This window comes from Lagopus leucura, unplaced genomic scaffold (assembly GCF_019238085.1).
Source record: "Lagopus leucura isolate 7727_CA_CO unplaced genomic scaffold, USGS_WTPT01 Super-Scaffold_100012, whole genome shotgun sequence".
NCBI classification, from domain to species: domain Eukaryota; kingdom Metazoa; phylum Chordata; class Aves; order Galliformes; family Phasianidae; genus Lagopus; species Lagopus leucura.
Genome location: NW_024962267.1, coordinates 21,137,047 through 21,161,681, shown reverse-complemented (window position 1 = coordinate 21,161,681; position 24,635 = coordinate 21,137,047). Strand labels below are relative to the sequence as shown.

The 24,635-nt window shown below is 40.0% G+C and overlaps 1 protein-coding gene across 3 annotated transcripts in view; it reads left to right on the top strand.

Annotated features, from left to right (window-relative positions):
- The window catches only part of DIP2A (disco interacting protein 2 homolog A), a 98,501-nt gene that overhangs the window by 63,463 nt on the left and 10,403 nt on the right, over nucleotides 1-24,635 (top strand). For 2 of the 3 annotated variants that reach the window (XM_042874390.1, XM_042874389.1), the window contains exons 14-32: nucleotides 519-583; nucleotides 897-990; nucleotides 1,419-1,538; nucleotides 2,947-3,061; nucleotides 3,360-3,499; nucleotides 10,043-10,179; nucleotides 11,190-11,270; nucleotides 11,377-11,504; nucleotides 12,496-12,610; nucleotides 13,727-13,928; nucleotides 14,468-14,577; nucleotides 14,705-14,785; nucleotides 17,291-17,414; nucleotides 18,185-18,306; nucleotides 18,638-18,749; nucleotides 18,999-19,108; nucleotides 19,583-19,713; nucleotides 22,552-22,720; nucleotides 23,621-23,791. In XM_042874390.1, coding sequence (XP_042730324.1) covers nucleotides 519-583; nucleotides 897-990; nucleotides 1,419-1,538; nucleotides 2,947-3,061; nucleotides 3,360-3,499; nucleotides 10,043-10,179; nucleotides 11,190-11,270; nucleotides 11,377-11,504; nucleotides 12,496-12,610; nucleotides 13,727-13,928; nucleotides 14,468-14,577; nucleotides 14,705-14,785; nucleotides 17,291-17,414; nucleotides 18,185-18,306; nucleotides 18,638-18,749; nucleotides 18,999-19,108; nucleotides 19,583-19,713; nucleotides 22,552-22,720; nucleotides 23,621-23,791 — 2,327 coding nt within the window. Of the gene's footprint in view, nucleotides 1-518; nucleotides 584-896; nucleotides 991-1,418; nucleotides 1,539-2,946; nucleotides 3,062-3,359; nucleotides 3,500-10,042; nucleotides 10,180-11,189; nucleotides 11,271-11,376; nucleotides 11,505-12,495; nucleotides 12,611-13,496; nucleotides 13,585-13,726; nucleotides 13,929-14,467; nucleotides 14,578-14,704; nucleotides 14,786-17,290; nucleotides 17,415-18,184; nucleotides 18,307-18,637; nucleotides 18,750-18,998; nucleotides 19,109-19,582; nucleotides 19,714-22,551; nucleotides 22,721-23,620; nucleotides 23,792-24,635 lie in introns of those variants that run through there. The other variant, XR_006179564.1, reaches the window with a different exon arrangement.

Genomic DNA, 24,635 nt, shown 5'->3' with positions numbered 1-24,635 from the left:
AACCACTTTTAGTTGAAAATTTCTTCAATTGGCATCAAAATCAGAGTTTCAATCTGTAGTTTTTGGACAAAGGTAACAAGCACTCAAAATAGTATTAAACTGAATATCATGTCTCATAGATAAAATTATTACAAAGAATTTAATGGTGATTTTAAGGTGATTGTAATAACTAAGGCACTTTCAGGTACTGAGAGACAGCTGAGGTGCTGGAACAGGCTGCCCAGAGGTGTTTAAGGCCAGGTTGGATGGGGCCCTGGAAAATCTGATTTAGTACTTGATGTAGTGGCTTGCAAACCTGCCTGTGGCAGAGGGACTGGAACTTGATGATTCTTGATGTCCTTTCAACTCAAGCCATTGTATGGTATGATTCCATGATAAAGCATCCTGTATTATAGACAAAAAGACATGGCAATATAGTTTTGAGTTGTTAGGTGTGTTGAAAGTTTCATAGTTGTTTGCACAAATATCTTAAATTAATAAATGTTTTCATAAAACTGCTTCCTTTCCTTTGATTTTAGCGGAAACTCTAACAAATGTGTTGGATTTCAAAAGAGATGCTGGCCTTTGGCATGGAGTATTAACAGTAAGTGTTTGATTGAACAAAAAAAAACCACTGTAACCAGAATCTTCTCTTTGGAGCAGTGCTTCAGAATGAGGTCATAAACCATTCAAGCTATATTTCACTGTTTATGCATTTAAGAATAGAGTATTCCTTTTTCACTAACCAACTGTGCAGATAATTTGCCTGCTATTGGCTGTACTCATAAGTAACAGTTAGATGTAAGGGATGTGCTGTAGCTCTGATAGCTCTGATTTTTTTTCTTTATTTTTTTAAGACATTGATACATTCTGCCTCCCAGTCACTTCAAACTTTATTTTTGAATATTTTTTCTCAGAGTGTTATGAACAGAATGCATGTCATCAGTATTCCGTATGCATTAATGAAGGTTAATCCACTTTCCTGGATACAGAAAGTCTGCTCATACAAAGGTAACCTTAAAATATTGTTGCATTAACTGATTTGAGAAAAATCTGTTGGTATGCCTACTGTGTGGCAGGCCACTGGTGTTTAATCTAGCTGATGTCCTTTGCCACTGTTACACATCAGCTTCAGCAAACAGGTACTGCATTATAGTGGTAAAAGTCCTGAAAAATGATTGATGATTGACTTTGCTGTCTTCTTGTGATAGGTCTTTAAAGGCAACTGTATTTACTGTCATGGTACTAGAGTTCATATTAAGTGTTTAGATTCTATCAAAAATCCATCTGGAGACATTGAATGTGCACATGTCATTGCAGTAAAATGCCAGTAGATTGTAACTAGTTTTGTAAATGTATATTTTTGTGTAGATACATGATTTCTGTCTTTATTCTGCACACATGCCGTAATTGTTATTATTTTTATTTGTTATTTTCAGCCCGTGTTGCTGTAGTAAAATCACGTGATATGCACTGGTCACTTTTGGCACAGAGGGATCAGAGAGATGTCAGTCTAAGCTCCTTACGAATGTTAATAGTGGCAGATGGAGCTAATCCATGTGAGTATGGATGTGTTTGCAGAGCTGTCAGTCCAAGGTGAACTGAAAGCACAAGTAAGTCATGACAGTCTGGACCTGTGCTACTGGAGCTCAGCAGTTAATCTTCAACAAAAGAGACAGCAGCAGCCTTTCTTTTTCTAAGGATAGTTTCAATAGGAAACATTGCATTACTTATTATATAAACAATTTTTGGCAACATGTTTTTTGGAAGTCTGTTTGAAGTAAATCATAATGCCAGTTTCAAAGTAGATGCCCATCTAGTGCAGTAGATAAAATGTATGAGTTTGAAATGTGTCTGATTTCTGTACATTATCATGAAGTTCATCTCAATAATGCAAGGACATAAAAATTGAAGCAGTCACAGCCTTAACTCAGAGGAGTAATACATATTATTAACTAGAGTAATTGGTAGAGCCTTACCTTTTCCTGTAAATGATATGATGGTGATGGACAACAAATCGAGAAAAAAAGCAGCCAGGAGGGTTTGTTGGTTGTTGTTTTTTTTATCCTGCAACTGGCAAGGATGTAAGGATATAACTTTGGGGCTTAGTTTTGCTTGTACATCAGAAAATCAATGGTATTTCAGGTTTGCTGGAGGTTAGTTACATGATGAAAGGACAGCACACGCATTGGCAGAATATGAAAACTTGAACTGGTCTTGCTAGGATGATTATTGTTGTAGGCAGCTTTTCAGTAGTGATGCTTAGAAGGCATTACACAGTTAATTCTGTAGTAAAATGCATATTATTTGTATGCTGGTGGAGTCACTGCCTTTTCATTGCTGTTTGCACATCTTAGGTGTATATATCTCTGTAAATGACTTTTTCATCAGTATTGTACTGTTACATGAATTTATATGAAATTACCCTGTACCCAGGATGTAGCATGATCAGTGAAGTTGCCTTGTTTTATGTACCATGATTGCAGATCTGTAAAACACAAAGCTGTAGGACATACAGTATCCCTGTACATTTTGAGCTGCATGTTTATGGCGAGGTAGAGTTCTAAACAGAAGTGAGGATCTGTCAGAAGCATTTGATTTTATTTTTAAATGCTGTGGTCTCAGTAAGAAACACTCATGTAAGAACTGTAGAAACTGTCAGGTACAGCTACCCATACTGATAAAATAATCACTGTATCACTGGAGGACTTTCAGTGATGGTAAGGGACTCTACCAGAGAAAGAGTATGCAATTGGGAATTTCATTCTGTGAATTAGTTGTTAGCAATTATTTTGTTCTTCAGATCTACAATCTAATAGTAGGGAAGGATGTCCTTTAGTTTGGAAGTATGTAGTGCAAGAATGCATTCATATTTGTACAGGTGAGGTTAGAGTAAGCTAACAGACATTGGAACTCTGCAGATCAAACTTTCCTGCACTTGGCAAAATGTTGTTACTGTGTTTTCAGGGTCAATATCTTCATGTGATGCCTTCCTGAATGTATTTCAGTCCAGAGGTTTGAGACCTGAGGTAATCTGCCCCTGTGCCAGTTCCTCAGAGGCGCTCACTGTTGCTATTCGCAGGTAATGTTTTTTTTCCTGAGAAGTTGACTGAAAAAAAATTCTTGACAATTGAAATATATGCATTGCTAAGATGACAGTTAGAAAAGACAACTACTCACAGAAAGATACTCAAAGACCCAGATAAGTCTGAGGCTTGCAGGTATCTCATGCGTACCAGTCTTGAAGTCTTGTTTGTTAAAGATGAGATGTCATTCTTTTGTTTAACCTTAATAGACTTGACAGAATTGCACAGTGCTTTTGATGAACCTAATGTCATTGGTCTGTTGATTCACAAGTGATTTGACTTACTGTTTTTCAGACCTCCAGAACTGGGTGGGCCTCCTCCAGGGAAAGCAGTTTTATCTATGAATTGTCTGAGTTACGGTGTGATAAGAGTGGATACAGAAGAGAAGTTGTCTGTTTTAACTGTACAAGATGTTGGTCAGATTATGCCAGGAGGTAGGAGAACTTTTAATATACATTTAAGCATAATCCATGTAACTTTACTATTGTACCTGTGCTGTTGCAGTAAATAGAACTGGCAAATGAGAAGTATCTTTAAGGTAGTGTGACTCAAATTTTGACACATTACCTAAAAACTTTAGTAGCAAGTGCTGTCTCAGCTAGGGACATTCATAAATATTCACAGGGGAGATTAACTGATGGTATATTTGAGTCATCATAGATTTTGGACTGTGCGGGTGCTTCATGGCTGGTTTTTACTGTTGTGGTTTTGTTCATTTGTCAGTGTTAGTGCTGACAGATGTACAGATATGCAGCAACAAATGCAGCAGGAAAAAAAACGAACTCTTAAAGCTTACTAGGAACTGTGCTGTTTTATCCAGAAGATGTGTCTGATTGATAGTCTATGCATTCATACAGAGCCACGAGCCACTCTGAGCTGTGACGGTACATTTTCTTCAGCAGCATCTGCAGCAGATTTCTGAGCCTGTTTTCTGTGCCATGGCAGCATGTGTATGTTGTCCACGATGGTGGCAGTGCTCCTCTCAGCCTGCATAGTGTGACTCAGAGCAAAGCCTGGCTGAGATTGCTGGCTTGTTGGCAACAGTTGACTATTTTCATAGGCTTTGCTTTTATTGCTGCTTTTTTAATTTTATCATTAGCTCTCCAGCATTCCAAGACCTGTCTTTGTCCTGTTGTGGCCTTACCCACCTTAAAGTGTTTATTTATGGCCTCAGCACCTCGGTTGGTTAGCATTGATGCTTTTCATCTTTGAAACTGGTACTAAGTGTGCAACCTGCAGCCAGCTCTCATTTTGAATTGCTACAGAGTCTTTGTGAGGAACATGTTTTATGTAGTGCATGGTATGCAGGAAATTCCCAACAATTTCTTGAAAATTCAGGAAGTGGCAATTTTGGAGTTTCTTCTCAGTAACAGTGTGACACTGAAACTCTGTCTGAAAAATCAGCATGCTTAGGTGTCTCTTTGAAATGTATTTACACCAATGCATGGGGAATAAACACGATGAAGTAGATGTGTGCAGCTGCAAAACTACAGTCGTGTTGGGATCACAGAGACATGGTGGGATAGCTCTCCTGGCTGGAGCATTGCAGTGGAAGGACATAGGCTCTTTAAGAAGGAAAGGTGGGGAACATGATGAGGAAGAGTTTCCCTTTATGTGTGAGAACAGGTGCAGTGCATGGAGGTCTGCCTGGGCATAGATGAAGACCTGTCTGAGGGCTTTTAAGTAAGGACTAAAGATCAGACTGGTATAGATGACACTGTAGTGGGTGTCTGCTGTAGGACACCCAACCAGGAACAAGAAGAGAATGAGGCCTTCTACCAACAGCTAGAAGCATCCTCACATTTGTGGGCCCTGCCCCTCATGGGGAGCTTCAGACACCCCAGTGTCTGCTGGAGGGAAAACACAGCAGGGCATAGGCAGACCAGGTTGCTCTTGAAGTGCAGGAGTATCAGCTTCCTGACCTAAGTAATAGAGGATACACTGAGGAAAGATGCTCTGCTAGACCTTATACTCACAGAAGTGGAGATCATTGAGGATGTGAAGATTGAAGGCTGCCAGGGTCATGTGATAGTCAAATTTGGGATGATGAGAGGAAGGAGCAGGGCAAAAGTAAGGTCACGATGCAGGGCTTCAGAAGAGCAGACTTCAGGCTCTTCATGGATTGGCTTGAAAAGAGTCCCATGGGATAATATTGTGGAGAGGAGAAAGGCCCAAGAAAGCTTATTAATATTCTGAGAGCTCCACCTCTAAGCTCTTCTGTTTTAAAATGTCATTTGCGGACCATGGCTTTATACAGTAGTAAGAAAAATTGAGTGACTTACCTGATGTAAGGGGAAGTTGGAGTTCAATGTGTATCCATCTAGTGCCTCGAAGTAATATAACTTGTAGTTGATGGCTATTGCTATTTTGAAACATAGCAGTAAGTGGCAAAACCACTTACAGGCTAAGCCAAAGTTGAGCATCTTAATTCATTAAGTGTTTTAAAAATCTCATCAGCATCCAGCTATTAGTAACTGAGGCAGAATAGCTTCAATTTGGCAAAATGATAAAAAATGTCATGTCTGGAATTATTTTTTAGCAGAAATATCTCTGTACTTTTCCAAAGACAGAACGTGTGCAACAGAGTGCTTTCTAGATGATGATTCAAGGATTTTGTTCCCTCAGAAAAAAAAAAAAAAAGAAAAAGAAAAAAAGAAGAAAACTTCAAGAGTAGGAAAAAAGTAACAATGTGGGCAAAATTTGTGCCAAATGAAAAGAAATTGTTGATTTCAAGATTAATGGCTTATTTTCAAACGAGTCTGCATGTATATTCTAATATTGGATATATTTGTGACTTGCCTTGTACGATTTACACTTTTTCCTACGTAGTAGTCGTGGAGGATGGATATACTCTGATCCTTCTTGCTTGGTGTTTGGCATACAGGAGAGAACATACCACCATTTCTTGTCCTGTCAGTTGTCTTGAATTACTCGGCTGACTGATGACTCTTGGTCTTTCCCTGTTCTTTTCACTTTCTTTAGATTGCAGTACTTTTAACACAGACCTAATCTGTGTCATGTGCCATCCCTGAAGGTAGTGCTCCCTCTTCTGACCCCTGTCAAACACTTCGGTAAGGTCTTGAAAACTGGTACATGCTCTGGTCATTCAAGTGTCTTACAACATAGGGGCTCACATTCCTGAATTTCATTTGGTCAGCTGAAGGTTGGAATAGATGATCTCTGAGATCCCTTCCAACCCGGGCTTTCTCTATGATTTTTAAGAAAGGAGACAAGAAGACCCTTGAAGGTCCCAGGTGGACTTCATTCAGAAACGAGCTGTCTAAAAGGTAATGGATATAAAGAATCCATTTCTGTCTCCTTTTCTTCAGACTTGCTACTTGTTCTGAAACACTGAAGGTCCATTTACTTTCAGGATCTCAATCAGCAATTAGGATGGAGCCCTTAGCACCAGCATAATGCCTTATGTCACTCCTGTTTAACCCATAAACCATTCTTGATGCCATGTTGCCTTGGCTCTTCACTTTCATTATCAACTATGACTGCCAGTAGCAAGAGCCACCACAGAAGCCAGCATCCATGAAGAATGTTCCCTTGAAAGACAGCATGGGAATTCATAAAATAGAACCTATTATGCATTTCGATGGAAGCTTCTCTAGTTCCTGTGAGTGATTATGTTTTCTCTCATCTGTTGATAAGCTGGGGCTGTTTTGCATGCTTTTCTGCCTGGGAGCCAATCCTAATAAGAAGCAATGTTTGGTTCATAAAGGCCTTTGATTCTTTTTTTTTTCTTTTTTTTCTTTTTTTCAAATTGGACTGGTAAGGATGGTAGTCCAGAACTCCTACTTCCTCCTTGGATGGAATGTAATTGTCGTGTCACCCATCATCCTGGAAGATTGTTATACCTTATGCTAGGATATGGGTGCTCGAAGGGACTTACCAGATTCAGTTTTGCCTCTCTGCTGCTTCCTGACTCTGTTTCCATCCTTCTCTTTCTGACTTTGACAATAGAATAACCCTCTCCAATCCAGAAGATCTATATTTCTGTATCTACTAATCCTGTAAAATCTGATTCACAGAAAAAGCGCAGTACTTACTTTCTTACACTCAAGTAGAAAAGTGTAGGTTTGAGCCAGATCTTTAGCTTCTGTAAGACAAATGGGAATGCATACTTCATCTTCAGTTTGTGGACCTCTCTGTCTCTGAAAGCATGTTTCCAGATGCTGGCTGATGCCTCTTCACTGCAGAGGAAGTTAGTTCCTTTATCTCATTGCCTGATCTGTGAAAGGATTTGTTAGAAGACAACTCTGTGATGCTTTCAATTACATCCTGAGGTTGAAAAGTACCTTAATCTATCTTAGTTCTCGGATTTTATTGCAGCAGTCAGTTCTGTGTTCTGTTTGGCTTCAGTCTGCCACATTAGATGTACTAGATGGTCTCCTACTGCAGAGTCACTTCTGAAATTCTGCAGCAACAGGTATGCTTCTGACAAGATGTTCTCTTCTAATTTAAATATTGTGCTCCTGATGCTTGTGTGACCACCTTTACAGTGTAGATTTTCATTCATCCTAGTCTATGAATGCTCTTGCTTTACGCCTAATACCCTTCATAGAAGAATGGGGAATCAGATCACTCTATTGAGCAGCCTCGTATGCTGTTTTCTTTGAGGGTTTGGTTTTTCTAGACTCCCTGCAAGTATCTTCTACAGTGGTGGTAGAGGTGTTTTTATCCTAACCTTTTGGTCTTTCTTCTGAGCCTTTCTGCTTCTAGAGAAGCTGCAGTGCTAGGAGGGCCTCCTTTTTATTCTCATGGACCCAGGCCTTCCAGGAAGACTTGCTCCCTACAAGAAAATCTTGGAATTCCACTATTGGCATACAGTCACAATTGCAGAAGGATCTGCTATGAAACCATGAAAGTGAAAGGAGAGCACTCTCTAACAAGCATCAGGCAACTTTGGTAGCTACAGATTTCTGTGCTAGCCAACTGCTGTTGCACACCTGTGATGTTCTTCTCACATTCATGTGGTGCTGTCCTTGAAATACTCGAAGCTGAATCTAGTCTTCGGTAGGGCACTGGTGCGGACATTTGTTTGCACAATAGAATTCTCATCCTCTGCTAGAAATCTTGTGGCAGGGCTGACTACTAAAAGTCATCATCTGTAAGAATGTACATGTGGACTCATTTGGAGAAAGAAAATTTTCCTACCCAGTAATCATTATTCTTCATGACGTGTAGTCCACATGTACATTCCTGTCCCATCTGCCTTTCCCTTCTCTCTAATTCTTTTTCAGATGCGATGCTGTTGAGAGCCTGAAATGGTGGTAGATGCATTCTCTTGTATATCACACATGAAGCAGGAAAAGAAGGAGAAGCAAGATTACAGGCTCCACAGATACTGCAAAAGGAAAACCTTGCAGTAACACATGGCAGGGCAGAACTATGTCTGCTGTTAGAATGTATGTGTAGACTACCTATGTCATGCATTGGTTACTGGTGAGTATTTTTTTTGACTTGATGAGGGTGATAGGATTATCCTTGGGCTTCGTGAATGGAGCACCATTGCAAACTGCAGGATAATCCACTGTTTTTTCATGTTTGTGAATGAGCTGAGGGTTTGCAGCATTGCCTACAAGCTGTCACTGTCCCCAGCTAATTATACTTCCATATGCATTGTTATTTAAGCATTACATACAGAGTTCTAAGATTGTCAAACTGTTTCCGGTGGTAAGAAAGAATCTGTTTAAATTTGTTTTTTCTAACGTTTCTCCTCCTAAATTGGGTTTTTCTACATGAGTAATAATGAACTGCTAGCTCATACTGTTTAATTTAATTCTAGCCTTCTAGTTCACGTCAGTTTTCAGCAACTAAAACCGTTGGTTCTATTTTGGACTTGGACTTGTGCTAGACAGGGAGTACAGTCTCCTTATTTGGCCAAGAAAGGTTAGCATGTCAGCATCCCAAACTGTTAATTAATGTTTGGTGTTCCGATAGGTAGTCTAGAGGTTGATTTATTCGTAGGGTGATTTATTGTCTTTCCTACTCAGACATAAGTTGTTGCCAGCGGAATACAAGCAGAGTTCTCGGTCAATACCTGCAGCAAAACTGGCTGTATCACGTATTGGTTTCGGATGAAATGTGCCACATCCCATTTGTGATTTCTCTTGGTAATAGTTGAACTGTAGAAAAGTGAGAGCTGTCTGTGTTATCAATTAAGACTGGCTAAATTGGAATACAGTAGTATGCTCTTTCACAATGGCTGCTGTTGGCTAAAATAATTCAAATGGTCTTGATAGAAATGAACAAACTAAATAAATTTCAGAAAATTAACTAAAGACATGATCAAATAGCCTTTTTGATTTATTTTTAATCTGGTAAATGCTAAGCTAAACTTCCTTGTTCCAATATGCCTTCTCTCTTTCCTTTTTCCTTTCCCTTTGGGGATGGGAAAAGATGACTCTGGAGTCGGTAAGCAAGGAGTCTGCTTAGCCAGAGAAGCCTCTGAAGACTGTTTCAGGAGGCAAATATAACCAATGGCCAGAGCAAAGATCAATGTAGTACTTGATTTGATTTTCTGTCCATTTCTAGTGTGTTTCTCACATAACTTAAGGGGTGATACTATGAATACCAGAATGTGCAATAATAACACAAAAGGAATGGTATGTCTGTAATTAGTATCTTTTCATCTTTCATCTTAAAACTCATGTTGGCTTTCATTTGATCAAGGCATCAGCCTTCATGCTGAAAGCCAATTGCTACTGTTCTGTTGCAGCTTAAATATAGGCTGCGAAATACTGTGGTAATAATACAAAGTGTTTGCAAATTTGTACCTTCCATACCTTTCAGAGCACGTTAGTCTGGCTGTCAGAAAGATAGAGCTCTCTTTCATGCTGTGTTTGTTGCTGTAACTGATAGGTAATTGGTACTAAAATCTTTGCCTGCCTAACAGTAGCCATGTAACTTCTGTATCAGTTGCTGAAATGTAGGAATGCTATGATTCTGCTTTCTTCTTTTCTCCTTAGCTAAGGTCTGTGTTGTGAAGGTGGATGGGACTCCTTACCTGTGTAAAGCCGATGAAGTTGGAGAAATATGTGTGAATTCAGGCACAACTGGGATGGCTTACTTTGGCCTCCTCGGAATCACCAAAAACGTGTTTGAGGTTTGTCTTTTTCCTATGCAGTGTTGTACCCCCAGTATTTCTTCTTGCAAACAAACTTTTGTTTCCGATACTTTTAATTTTGTTCTTTATTACTTACTGTCTTTCATTCTTCATGTCAGAACGTGTCAGCTGTCTCTATATTCTGCAGTCCCATATTCTGTCAGTGTTGGCATTTCATTTCATCTTAGTCTTACGTAATGTTACTTGTACACAGTAGACAAAGACCTGTAGATAATTTAGTGGCACACAGTTGGAACACAGAGTTAGAAATTAGCTTAATATTTGTGATCTTCATACAATCAATATGCAGTTATAAATTAGTTAGAGAAGCTTCTCTTGTGTATTGCAAATGGTATGTCATTCTTCAAAGTGAACTCTGGTGTTTGTTTGCTGTCGTGTTTAGAATGGCAAGAGTCTGGATATGTGAAATTTTGTTCCTAGCTATATGAAAGAAGAGATAAGAAGGATATAAGTCATAATCCTTATAGTTTGTCAAACGAAAGCAAAAGCGTTCTGTCTGCCTAGATTTTTCCTCGCAATGTTATCCCAACTTCAAGTTTCCCTTTCCTAGCAAGAAAGGAGAGGAAGTTCTTTAGGAGTCATGCTCGCCAGTAGAATTGCAGTGGGCAGCAGTTTGGAGACGTGGCTAAAGCGTGGAATTCTAAACGAGATGAGAGAAATGCTGGCCTTAATCTTCATTTTCAAGAAAGCTCTTTCTGTCTTTTTGCCAATGTTAGCATGCTACACACCTTATCTGTCAGCACTGTCTTTAACTAGTGACAACACCAGCGAGAATCCTGATGTAATGGAGGTATGAAGGGAAAAAAAAGCAAGGAAATTCTGGGTTAGATGAACTGACATATTCTTCATTATTTAAAAAGCTGTTCATATTTCACATGGTAGTAAATGCTGTCATCAGGTAGCTTTTCAGCTGAGCATAGAGCTGAAGTGAAACAGAGGCAGAAAGCATTTTAACTGAGTGTCTGAATATTTATTCTGTGTTTTTTCAGGCCGTTCCAGTGACAGCCACTGGTGTGCCTGTTTCAGATCAGCCCTTTACAAGAACGGGACTTCTTGGCTTCGTGGGTCCTGTAAGTGTGAATGAGTAATCTTGGCCTCGTCCTGACACCCTGCTCTGAGTGATGGAGGAGTCAGGAGGTTATTTCTCCTCTCTTTCTGATCTTGTCTTCTTTTCAGGACTATCTGGTGTTTGTGGTAGGAAAATTGGATGGCCTAATAACAGTTAGTGGTCGCAGACATAATGCAGATGACGTGGTAGCCACAGCACTGGCAGTAGAACCAATGAAATTTGTCTACCGGGGAAGGTGAGTATATTGGCAACTTCAAAGCACTGATTGAACAGTGTTCCTTTCGTTCACCCTCAAGCAATGATGAAGCAATATGGTCTATATGGGAATATATATATAATATAATATATATGCTTGTTATTTTTTACACCTGTACTGTGCAGGAAAGGTGACACGAGGTTGTAGTATGCCAAATAAGGACTTGACTGTCCCTGCTAATTTAAGTGTCTATTTAAAACTTCTTTTAAAACTTCTCTTGAGAAAGTCAATTTAATCTTGACAGAGAATATAAAATACATCTCCCCTTTGTCCCCCTGAGCACTCTCATGCAGAGTGGCCTAGATAAGACCTTTGCAGCAAGTTCTAAAGAACAAAGTAGAAATGTTGAGGCAGCTCAGGGACTTTCAAAGAGTGTGTGTGCTGTATCACTAGCCTGTCTGCTCTTCATTATGTTCAGGTATTTTTCCTCTGCAGCAGAGGCGATGATGTAGAACTGTTACTGACTGTTACAAAGTCAAGCTTTCTTTGTTTTCACATTGCTACTTTAATTCACTTATCATAAAAATAATGGCAGTACTTAGTTAAGACATGATTAATATTCTTTCCGAGAAGCTGCAGGCCTAAAACTAATTCACAAAGGGGACTAAGTATTTTCAGTGCATATACTGCTAATTTAGCACAGTTGTTGCCTGTCAGGAGAAATAAAATATGTAGAAGCAAAATGTGTGCATGATGGAGTTAAATAGGCAGGAGCTGCAGAAACCTTCCATGCATGGAATCTGCCTGGGTTAAACACATTGGTGACTGCAGATTCTCTTAACCCTCCAGCATAAACAAATGGCAGAATTGAACCTGCATTTGTTCTGAATTTGTGATGATGTGGCATGAATGATGCTTGTACGTCTTGAAGCACTGCTACTGAAGATTACAATCATTTCCATGTTATAATAAGCCATGCTATGTTCATCATATGTTGCATCTCATCATTCTCCTGTCCTTTGCATTACAGGATAGCAGTTTTTTCTGTGACGGTTTTGCATGATGATCGAATAGTGCTTGTGGCTGAGCAGCGCCCTGATGCATCAGAGGAGGACAGTTTTCAGTGGATGAGCAGGGTTCTACAGGTAGTCAGATCTGTCCTTTCTCTCTTTCCAGGTGAATAAGGCTAATGTAAGAGATGAGAATCTTAAAGCATCTGTTTTCCTTAAGAAAAATCTTTCAATGTAACAGGAGTTAATGATAAGCTGACTGCTGAGTGTATTTCGGAGCTGACAATTAACAAAAAAATTGTAAAAATATTTCCTTTCAGAAAGTTTTTGAACTTAATGTTACTACAGTGATAGTTTCTGTCTGTTTTAATTCTGCATATATCTACCAGTTTCATACTGACTAGGAGAGTTAAGTCTGACAGTGTTTAAGGGTCTTTAGTGTTGAGTATCAAAACAGATGCTAAAATCTAAGTCATTAACATCGTTATTCTAGATCACCAGTGGTAAGCATTGAATCCTTTTTGCCTTGCTTGCTGTATTGTGCTTCTCTGGTGGGGCAGAAGAGAGGAGAATTCTCATAGTTGCATTTAAGGATTTGGGAATGAATTGAGCAGTCATAGGGAAGTAACAAGTGAGAGAGCGCAGGTATGGAAGAAGACTGTTAAGGGAAGAAATGATGGGATGGCCAGAGAGAAAAACTTAAGGGAAGAGACTTCATAAGTGTTAGACAGTAATTATGGTTTCTGTCCGCTTTCAGTTTTGTAATTTTTTAAGGGAATATCTGGTAAGAAGCTGCTTTTCTCAGGAGAATATTCCTGCTTTTAGAAGTGTCTTAGCTAAAATAGAGAATCAAGTTTTAGGCAGCAGGATGCTTTCCTTCCTGTTTTTGTGGTTCTATGTTCTACTGTGCTTCTGTGATTGTGCCATACGTGCTAAATTTGCTGTGATATAGTTTTGGCTTTTTAAAATCTCTGCACTTTTTGCCCACTTTTAAGAGACTTTCCTAATCCCTGATGTGCAGGTGGCATCCCCTTGATAGAGTGCACAAGCCAAAGTCCTGGGTCTGCTCCTGCTCCCATTGAAGTCATGGCACAACTTCTATGAGTTCAGTGAGTGCAGAATTGGACCCTTTATTTGCAAATTGTGGTGCAAGTAAAAATTTTAATGTTATTAAGTGACTTGAATTCAAATTCTTGCTTTAGCTACATCCCAGCTGATAATTTGCAATGTATTTTCTTCTTCTCTATCAAGGCAATTGATAGCATTCACCAAGTGGGCGTCTACTGTCTTGCCTTGGTGCCAGCCAACACTTTGCCAAAAGCACCACTTGGAGGAATTCATATTTCAGAAACCAAGCAGCGCTTTTTAGAGGGTGCACTGCACCCTTGTAATGTCTTAATGTGCCCACATACTTGTGTTACTAACCTGCCTAAGCCTCGACAGAAACAACCAGGTGAGTAAACCAGAACGTCTGTTGTCTGCATGTCTCCTTTTGACAGCACATGTAGAGGATGCCCCAGTGGCAGTGTGACAGCTCAGGGCCTTGCCTAATGGATGGCTTAAGATGCCTCAGTTAGCAGAACTAGTGGTTTTCTCAGAGCACCCTGTGCTCAGTGAGGACATTATGGTCTGCCTTTAATCCCATGTGAATGCAGGGACAGCCTCCATGTACCAATTTCATGCTTCCATAGGTATACTGTAGATTGTCCCTGTGCTGGCCAGCTTGCAACGACAGTCCTCAGCCATGCTGCAGCTCTTGCAGGAAAACCAAACTGCAGATAGACCACAGCTTACTGAAAGAGTACTAGGCTGGTTTAGTGTGCTGCATTATCCTCCTCTCTCTTTTTCTGTAGAATATTATATTTCTTTTCGCTTTTCATCTTTTCCTGTCTATTCCACGTGGATTTTGAAGTAATCTACAGAATGAATTACTGATAACTGTATGTTCCTCGTGTTTCATTTTTCTCATTTTGCACTTTTCTTTAAATGCAGATGTTGGTCCTGCTTCAATGATAGTAGGAAACCTTGTTGCTGGAAAGAGAATTGCACAAGCCTCAGGGAGAGATGTTACCCAGCTGGAGGATAACGATCAGGCAAGAAAGGTAACACAAGCATCCTCGCAATATTAAACATTTGAATTGGTTTCTTCCAAGCAAGCAAAGAATAGGCATGGGATTCTGCTGAAACTAAGGGTGGGGCATTTTTAACAAACTTTACCATCTTTTTCAGTTCCTGTATTTAGCAGATGTTCTTCAGTGGCGAGCTCAGACAACTCCAGATCATCCCCTCTTCCTGTTGTTAAATTCCAAGGTGAGATGCAGGTCACATCTTATTTTGAGATCAAGGTCAGCAAACTATTGTTTGGATTCTAAAAGAATGGTGTCTAGAATTCTTTTTCCTAGAATGCTTTAAGTTATTTTGATGTGGGATGTCATGATTTTGAAGTGAACAGAAATCACTGCTACTTAGCAAGCAGCGTTAATTCTTCTACATCTGGAATTGTAGTTTGTATCTGGAATTCTATCATACATTCTGCATTTCTAGCTTAAGAACATTGTAGCAGCCGCTTTTCCCAATGAAAAACAATTTCTGTCATATTAATGGAAGTCACAATCTGTCCTTGACCCAGAGAATAAGAGTGAGAAGAGATTTGAGTTGGAGAATTTTTTAATGAGAAGATAGGGAAGCTAGGCAGCAAGCCATGGCTTCACCAAAAGCAGGTCCTGCCGAACCGACCTTGTGGCTTTTTATGATGGCATAACTTTGTCAGTTATATATAACTCTCAGTGCACCCTCAGCAAGTTTGTGGAGGACACCAAGCTGTGGGATGCAGGGGACAGAATGTCATCCTGAGGGACCTAGACAGGCTCAAGCAGTGAGCCCAGGAAAACTTTCTGAAGTTCAACAGTGCCAAATGCAATGTCTTGCACTTGGTTCATGGCACCCCCCATTATCAGTACAAGCTGAAAGTTGGAAAGCCTTCTGTAAAAGACTTGGGAGTACTGGTCGATGACAGCTGAACATGAGCCAGCACTGTGCTCTCACAGCCTAGAAAGCCAACCATATCCTGGGCTGCATCAAAAGCAGTGCAGCCAGCAGGGGGAGGGAGGGGATCTGCCCTTCTGTGCTGTGAGACCTCACCTGGAGCACCGTGTCCAGATGGGGAGTCCTTAGTGCAGGAGAGACATGTACCTGTTGGAGCACCTGCAGAGGACGGTCACCAGAATGCTCCAAGGGATGGAACACCTTCCTATGAGGACTGGCTGTGAGAACTGGGGCTGTTCAGCATGGAGAAGAGGAGGAGCAGCCTTTCAAAGGGGGCTATAAGAAGTGGACAGACTCTTTAGCAGGGTCTGTTGTGATAGAACAAGAGGAAATGGTTTCACACTGAAAGAGGGGAGACTTAGACTGGATAGAAGGAAGAAGTTTTTTACAATAAGGGTGGTGAGGCACTGGAGCAGGTTGTCAGAGATGTGGTAGATGCCCTGTCCCTGTAGACATTCAAGGTCAAGCTGACCAGGCTCTCAGAAATCAGATGGAGCTGTAAATGTCTCTGTTCATTGCAGGGGGACTGGACTAAGAGACTTTTTAGGGTCCCTTTCAACTCAACTCTTGCTCTTTGACAAGTTTCGTTAGTAAAACTGAGCAGGGTGCCAATTCTGCAGCAGACTAGGCTTTGGATTTGACAGCTTAGGCTGAGGCACCTTGGACTTGAAACTTAATACTTACGTAACAGATATTTGCTGTGATAATCCTTGTCTGTGTGGTGGGAGCTTTGATTCAATCTCTGTTTCCTTCTGGTGTGGTTGTTCCACCACTTTTTCTTAAGTCAAAGTTTCCTCTCACAAGCAGTCATATATCCTAACCTTACAGCTTCGAGGGTAAGGCGCCATTTCCTAGACTGGGTGGCAAAAGGATCTATTCTGTATTCGTGCAGAAAGCTGGATTAAGCCTTTAGTAAACTCCATTGCATTTTGGGAATACCTCAGAAGAAGAAGAACTTAATTGCTTTTCATTTGAGGTTTTTGGCAAGTGCACACCTGCCTTCCTCTGTGTTCTAGAAGCTCTGTGGTTAACCAAGTTTTTGTGCTTGTTATTTATTATTTTGTTGTGAGTTTGGTTGAGGTTGGTGGTCCAGTTAATTTGCATCAAAGCAGAAGTCTCTGGGCTCTGCTGTTTGCACAGTGTCTGAATGCTTAACAGAGACGTTGCTTTGGAGCAACACCTCTGAAACTTGACTGTGTGGGCTCCTTTCTTCAGCCTCTTTTCCACACGAAAGAACAATAATATTTACAGTCATTACCAATCTCCCGAGAAGGCAACAGGACATGTGGAAACAGAATAAGAAGTTGCTGAATGAGGAGAAAGCACCACAGTCAGCATAGCACCGACAGGTTGAAAAATGTTTGATTGATAGCTTTCTCTAATCCATCCTCACACACCCTGAAATGAGACAAAGCTCATACAGTTCTTCACTTGCTGCTCAAACTTTATTACTGTTGTTTCCTTCCTTGGACTTTAAATTTTAAACATCTGCAAGGTGTTATTTTTGCGATATCAAACAAATTTAAAAACTGCTTTGCTGTCTGATGTCAAAATACTATGTGTAAAGTTCTCTAAAATGGAAAAAGTTCATGTGACCAGCAGAATGGTTTGCAAAACACCAGGCATATTTTGACAGAGTCTCTAGATCCGTTTGCAGTGTTGTTAAAATAGCTGCAATGAGAAGAAAATACAGTATCTGTAGCGTGTACTTTATTCAGTGTTGAAAATGTTCCCTAAAGAGTTTCCTGATGTTGTCTCTGTTCTGTGCAGGGCACTGTAGCCAGCACTGCATCGTGCATGCAGTTGCACAAGAGGGCAGAGAGAGTGGCAGTTGCACTAATTGAGAAGGGACGACTGAATGTTGGTGACCATGTAGCCCTGGTATATCCTCCAGGTAAGGCAATACAAAACAGCAAAAATCACAAGAAAAGCAACAGCTCTTGCCAGGGCAGAGCCCTCCAACATCCATTTAATATTATGGTATACGGCAATGACTTAGTATTTCAAGGACAAGAATTCCTTTTCTGCTAATAAGCTGCTTCTCCAAATGGCAGGCTGAATTTACCAGACATTTCATCTAACCACTCTGGACATCTGGACAGTGATGCAGTATTAGTTTGGTCAAGGTGTAAAATTCTGGAATAAAAATGTAAATGGAAAGTTAGATGAGTGGCATCAATGTTGATCTTTTTCATGAACACCTGTTCTTTTCAGACATGAAGTTTGGAGCTCAGACTTGCATTATTAGTGTTATTTACAAGCATTCTTCAGGAAAAAGTAATATGCTGTGGAAGCCAAATGACTGCATATTTTGTAGTTATAATGTGAAAAAATGCTTTTTAAAAGAATCTGAGTCATCTGCAGTAACGATACCTTCTTACAGTACCTTGTTCTATTTTAGTATTTTGTTTATGCTACCTGTCCATGAAAATAAATTTCTGTAAATTCAAAGTTTGTAGATTTGAAGTACTTCCTGCTAACTGTCAAATGCAAACTATTTTAACCTTACAGAATTGGGCAGGGCCAAAACCAGCCTATTAACATACCTTTGTGACAAGTACTTACACCTTAATTAAATTTCTCAGAGCATATTTTGATTTTGATGAAAGGATTTGGCCTTTTGTTCTGATGAAATTGCATTTGTTTCACAAATATTTTCTACAGGAGTAGACTTGATAGCAACTTTCTATGGCTGCTTGTATGCTGGCTGTGTACCTATCACTGTTCGCCCACCTCATCCACAGAATCTTGCTACCACACTGCCCACTGTCAAAATGATCGTAGAGGTATGTATAAGACACTTCTGTTTTGATGCTTCTGGTGGCTGTAGGTCAATTGGTGCAGGTAGTGACATTGCTAGGTAAGTTATTTTGCCACTGACAATGTAAAACAGGCTAGAAAAGAAAAATCAGTGTGCTGTGATTGGGACAAGAAGTACTTCTCTTTTTTAACTAATTGAAAATATTGTTTTCGTTGTTGTAACTTATACTGCTTTGCTTCTGCTGTTTTTCTTCGTGTATTCAGTTGTCTTCTTTGGATGGATATGAAACCACTGAGCATTAATTTGCTGAGTTTATAAATATTTTTAGTGCTTTTGTTTGTTTGGTTGGTTTACAGGTCAGTAAGTCTGCGTGTATACTCACCACACAAGTGATAACGAAACTGTTGAAATCCAAGGAAGCTGCAGCAGCTGTAGATATTAAGACATGGCCCACTATTTTGGATACAGGTACAGAATGTTTGCCCGCTAGCTAACAGGAAATGTAAGTAGGTTGGAGACTTTTTTCTTCCATTATACCATAGCTGTCTAACTGAATGGATCTCTCTTGCATTGCATTGATGTAGCTGTCCAGAAACACTGGAAGCATTCAGTGTTAATGCTATAAATGCTATAATGATATGAAGATAACACTGTTGCCTTGTGGTCTCTTTACAAAATGATAATGTGGTACCTTCTCTTTTTATGTATTTTAAATAGATGATATGCCTAAAAAGAAACTGGCTAATATTTTCAGACCTACATCTCCAGATATGTTGGCATATTTGGACTTCAGCGTGTCAACCACTGGTATATTAGCAGGAGTAAAGGTAAAGTACCTGAAAGGAGATAGCTATTTTAGTTTCCTTATGTATTGGCACACTTTGCATTTATTTTTCCTGCCAGAGAATAAATACAAAAATACGAGCAAGCCATTTTAGTGGTCAGAAGACTTTTGTGTGACATCAGCATTTCTTGATGCACTTTGGAAACATTCAGTCTTATCTGGTTCTGTGTGAGGAGTCATTGAGGAGACTGAGAGGAGGGTGTTTGCTCTGAAGTTCACAAATGTTTTCATTTGTGGTTTGTCACAGAGATGGTGATGTTATTTGACATCGTTTGGCTTCATGGCAGATGTCACCAATTACCTGAAAACTTGGATTTGTATTTTTTTCCTATTTGAAAGACGCATTAAAAAATACCTTCCTGTTGCCACATCTCTACAGCAAACAGTTCTGTCAGTTATTAAACATGATGCTTTTTAATAAGAAAGTCCTATCAGAGAGTCTGGTTTCCCCTTACAGATGTCACACGCAGCTACAAGTGCCTTATGTCGCTCCATAAAGCTACAGTGTGAGCTGTATCCTTCACGTCAGATTGCCATCTGCCTTGACCCCTACTGCGGTTTGGGGTTTGCACTGTGGTGCTTGTGCAGGTATGATATTTGAATCATAGGTTTTGACACTTGTCCTCCGCTTTCCCTTCCCTTCCCTCCCCTAGATGCCAAGCTAGTTACAGTGGGTGAGACTGACAGAGTAAGCTCAGTTAACTTTTTGTAGGTATTTCATAACAACACACATTTTTTGGCCATTTAAGTAAGTCAGTTACTTTTGAGTAACTTCTGGTGTGCAGGTGTAATTAATCAAATACAGAATTCAAGGGGAAAACAGAAGGACTTTGTTGTCTATTTCACTTTGATTAAATAAATACTTTTAAATTCTCTGTGGACAAGCTGTGTCTTTTTACAAGAGAATTAAGGCATTGATTGCAGAATTGGTATTATACATTAATAAATACTGCTGAAGGAAGCAATTAGTATTTCTTAAAATGAATGGGAACTGACTTGACTTAGTCAGATAAGTGCTCTAATGCAATAAGTCTTACACAGAAGCAAAGTTCTTTATTTTTCTGGTCTGTTAAAATATTCCACATACTTTAAGCAATCTAAAGGTTTAGGCATTAAACATCATTTAGCTGCCTCACTGAAAATGCAGAAACCGAATATGAAGGGTTATTTCATGAAAGAAGTTTACATTTGCTGTAGTTAACCTGCTCCTTCCCTCTCTAATGCCCCGAAGTGGGAAGGAAGTGGACTGAAGGAATACAAAAACTTACCTGTGGTAGCATTTGATAATTTATGCTGTCAGTAAAATGAGGCAGGGCGGTAGGAGAAGAAAGCCCAGAGATGGGAGAAATAACATCTGTGTATGGATTTATAGAAATATTTTTAAGAAATGGAAGTTTATGAGTGAGATGCTCTCTATACAAGAGTTAATGTAATGCTTGTTTAATGCAAGTTGTTGCTTTGTTCTTAGCACCAATTTTGTGAGACTGTCCTGTTATGGAATGGTTTTATCTACTTTAAAGTGTTTAAATTAAAAAGAAAACGGTATAAAATAACATTTAAAAAAAACAAACCCAAACCATTATATTTCCCACTGCAAACATACATTGACTCTCCTTGGGAGAAATGATGATTCTGTCAAGCTGCATATTTTTAAATATGAACTGTATTATTTATATAGAGAGGGGCGTTTCTAATATAAAATACGTTTATATTAGAGGGGCATTTCTGATTTTCTTAATAGTAACTGATCTGAAAAACGTTTGGTAATTTGAGACTGTGTGGTCATGCATTTACTGTCTTGAAACGCCTAAATAATGTTAAGAAAAAAAATATTAAAAGGTGATGTGATTCTGAATATGACTTTCTGTCCACACACATTAGCTGATACCAAGTTAAGTATTTCACACAGACACTTCAAAATTGACAGACCAGTGGTAGAGGCTGGAAAATTCCAGTAAAAACTTGAGTAATGCAGTATATGTGCAGACGATGCATTTAACTCAAAGAACAGCTGTAATTGTAATAATGTCTCAAAAAATGCTACCTTTTTAGTGGCAGTAGTTATATGAACATTTTCTGGCTTTGCTTGTTAGCGTATCACTCACAAACTAAGATACCTTAGATTTCACTTGGCAGAAAAGTGCAAGATTTCTAGAAGGCAATGGAACGTGTGCAATTGGGCGGGAAGGTGGATGGGAAAGTGAATTGCCTGAATGCCTTGGAGGTGACCTACAGTGTTTTAAAACAATTGGTAGAGCAGTTGCACTTTTCTTAGGATTAAATTCAGATTTTTTTTATGCCTGCTTTGCTTTAGTTGGGAAACCCTGAAAGACTTCTTACTCCTTTCTAAGTTGCAGTTTTTCTGATAGGAGGAGGTTTGTTTGTGCTGTTTTCACACGGTTCCTATGTGAAACCATCTAAGAAAAGTAACTTCAGCATTCTGGATTTTACTATTACTCTCAGTTTGAATATTACTGATGAAAGTGACAAATCCCCAGCTATGGTCTGCCAGGAAGGAGGCCAATTTTAAAGACAGGAGATACTAGGTACTTCCAGTTGCAGTGCACGCCAGGCTTCCTGTTAACACCCTGCAGAAACACCTTTCCTAGCAAATCTCTCCTCCCACTCCACAGGCAGATTGAAGGAGCTGCTTTTGCTGGGGGGCAGCACGAGTGGCACATGCTGCCATCTAAGCAGCCTGTGCTGGGCAGTGGGCATTGTGGACAGGATGTGGGACAGTGAGGAGAGGCAGGGAGCGTGTTCCCCCCACGAGGAGGTGGGGCCATGGCTGCTCCCTCAGCTCTGAGCCCACAGGGAAGTGCACTGGGTAATGCTGAGTCATGGCCCCACTCAGCAATATCTGGCATGCAAGCTGCAGCAGCCCAGTGCTGCTTTTCTCCCTCACAAATTGGTAGAATCACAGAATGGCTTGAGTTGCAAGGGACCTGAAGGATCGTCTAGTTCCAGCTATTATACAAGTAGCAGTGTAAAGATGGTGGCAGCATGCCAGCATCAAGCCTGGGGGACAGCACTGCAGCCATGGTCTGCAAGGGAAGCAGCTGTGGGAGGAAGCTCTGCGCAGAACACAAAGGCTAGTGGCATGGCACGTGTGTTCTTCCTCTCTCTTAACTACAGTTTACATATATAGAAAAGTTGCCTAAACGTCAAGGCATTGCCTGTAGTTCAGTGCAACCTGGCAAGACAGAAACACTGACCTTCAAATGTATGACTTAACTTCAACCCATTCATAGCCAATTGATCAGGTGAAAATCCAGTGAGATGCTTTCTGTGGAGATTAGCAGAAATTGAAATAGATACCAAGCTCTCAGTTTTAATGCAATTCTTTGCTTCCCTTTGGCTTTACATAATATTTCACTATTTATGGTGGCTTGAAGTTTTCATGTGCCTTTTTCTCCCTCTTCCTAGTGTATATTCGGGCCATCAGTCCATCCTTGTCCCTCCTCTGGAACTGGAGAGCAACGTGTCTCTGTGGCTGTCTGCTGTAAGCCAGTACAAAGTGCGTGTCACTTTCTGTTCTTACTCAGTGATGGAGATGTGCACCAAAGGGCTTGGGACACAGACTGATATGCTCCGAGTAAGTGAGTTTAACTGTTCAACACGCTGACATACCAATGCACGTATCTTAGAAGACCAAAAAAAACCAACAACAAAAAAAGAGAAAATATAAACCCTTGCCCTCTGCCCACCCCCCCACTCCAGTCCTACACCTGGCAGGTCTCACCAGTTTTCAAGTCTCTTCACATCAAAGATATTGAATTTAAAAATTATGCAATCTTCTATAAGCTATAATTACATGCTTATACACTCATTTGTGTTTGAGGGAATGTCTTAACTGAGGTTTAATTTATTTGAGAAAGCACTTCTGCCTCTTCTGTAGGAGAGTTCCCATGGCTTTCGTAACTAAGGTGCTCAGGGCTTCTGCTGGAAATGTTTGGCAGCTTGTTATGTGCAAGAAGGTGATTATATCGTGCTTATTCTTAGTATACACAAACAAAAAAACAGTTGTCCTTTTGTCCTCCTGGACTTCACTGGGAGGAATCATGGCCCACAACCAGTTGTTGCAAGTTCATGTTCATGCTGACCAGCACTTGTAATGTCTCAAGTGCTTTACCTGCATCTGGACTGTGCAGCACTTGAATCAGGCAGGTCTCTTGTGATCTTCACATGGTTTCCTGTCCAGCCCTAAGACAAAACACTATTTTGTTTTCTCAGCTCAAAACGATGAGTGGCTGTGTTGCAGCTATGTAACAGGAGTGGTTTGCATTTTGTCCATCTAATCCTGCCTCCAAATTGCTTGGCACAGTTTTAGAAGATTGTTTTGGGTAGATGGAACCAAACTGAATGCAGTCCAAATCCATATTGTTTAACGAGTTCATGTCAGTTGGTACTTGAAAGTCAGTTCCACATATTTAAATGGCCTATTTCTAGAGAAGTGCTGATTTCAGATTTAAAATGTGTTGTTTTCTGCATCCAGATGAAAGGAGTTAATCTGTCCTGTGTGCGAACATGTATGGTGGTTGCAGAGGAGAGACCAAGGATTGCATTAACACAGTCTTTCTCCAAATTATTCAAAGACCTGGGTCTCTCTGCTCGTGCAGTGAGCACCACGTTTGGATGCAGGGTCAATGTAGCAATTTGCTTACAGGTGAGATTAAACTGCTTATTCCTTACACTTGTACATGATATCTCTGGAAACGTTATGGGAAGTCATGTTCAGCTGTGCATAGTCTTTTCCTAATGAACTGTATAAGCTACAACTCCATTGCTTGCTGGCTTCTTCACCAAGATGCTAAATAAGCCTTGAAGTTGAGGATTATGATAATTTCTCCTCTCTGTACTAATTGTCCGATTGACTTGACTTGACTTTCTGTATGGTGGATCAGCTTTGCAAAATTTCTTCCCTCCCTGCTGTGCAGGATCAGTACTAAAAATACACAACTTCTTGCTCATAAGTGTAGTAAATATTTAGAGGAACACAATTTCTGCTTTCATGTGATGCACATTTTGGCTGTTAAAAAGTAGCCAAAAGTTTACGTGTACTTAGAATTAAATGAAGATAGAGTTCCCCAAGTAAGAACTCTTATCTTACAGACCAAGGAAAGGCTGACAGATGTTTGTTTTGCTTTGGCTTTTAACTCTGAAATATCTAAAGTGAGCATTATCCACATGCATATGTGCATCTCAGCTCATGAGAGAGTTGGACTTTTTCCAGCTAAAGGTATAAAATTGGAAGCTCCAAGATGGAGAGTAGAGTTGTGTTATTACATATCCCTACTTCACAGACTGGAGACAATGGTTCAGTGTTCCAGACTCATCTTTGATAGCTTAGAGTTCAGCTGGTATTCAGGTGTCATTCATAACTGTTCACTTGGTTGTCATGCGTACTGCAGGAGGTAGAATCTTTAGCATTTTCTAAATAACAAATTATAAAGAAATACGTCCAGAGGAATTTTATGAATTAGTAGAAAAAATGGGGAAAAAAAAAAAAA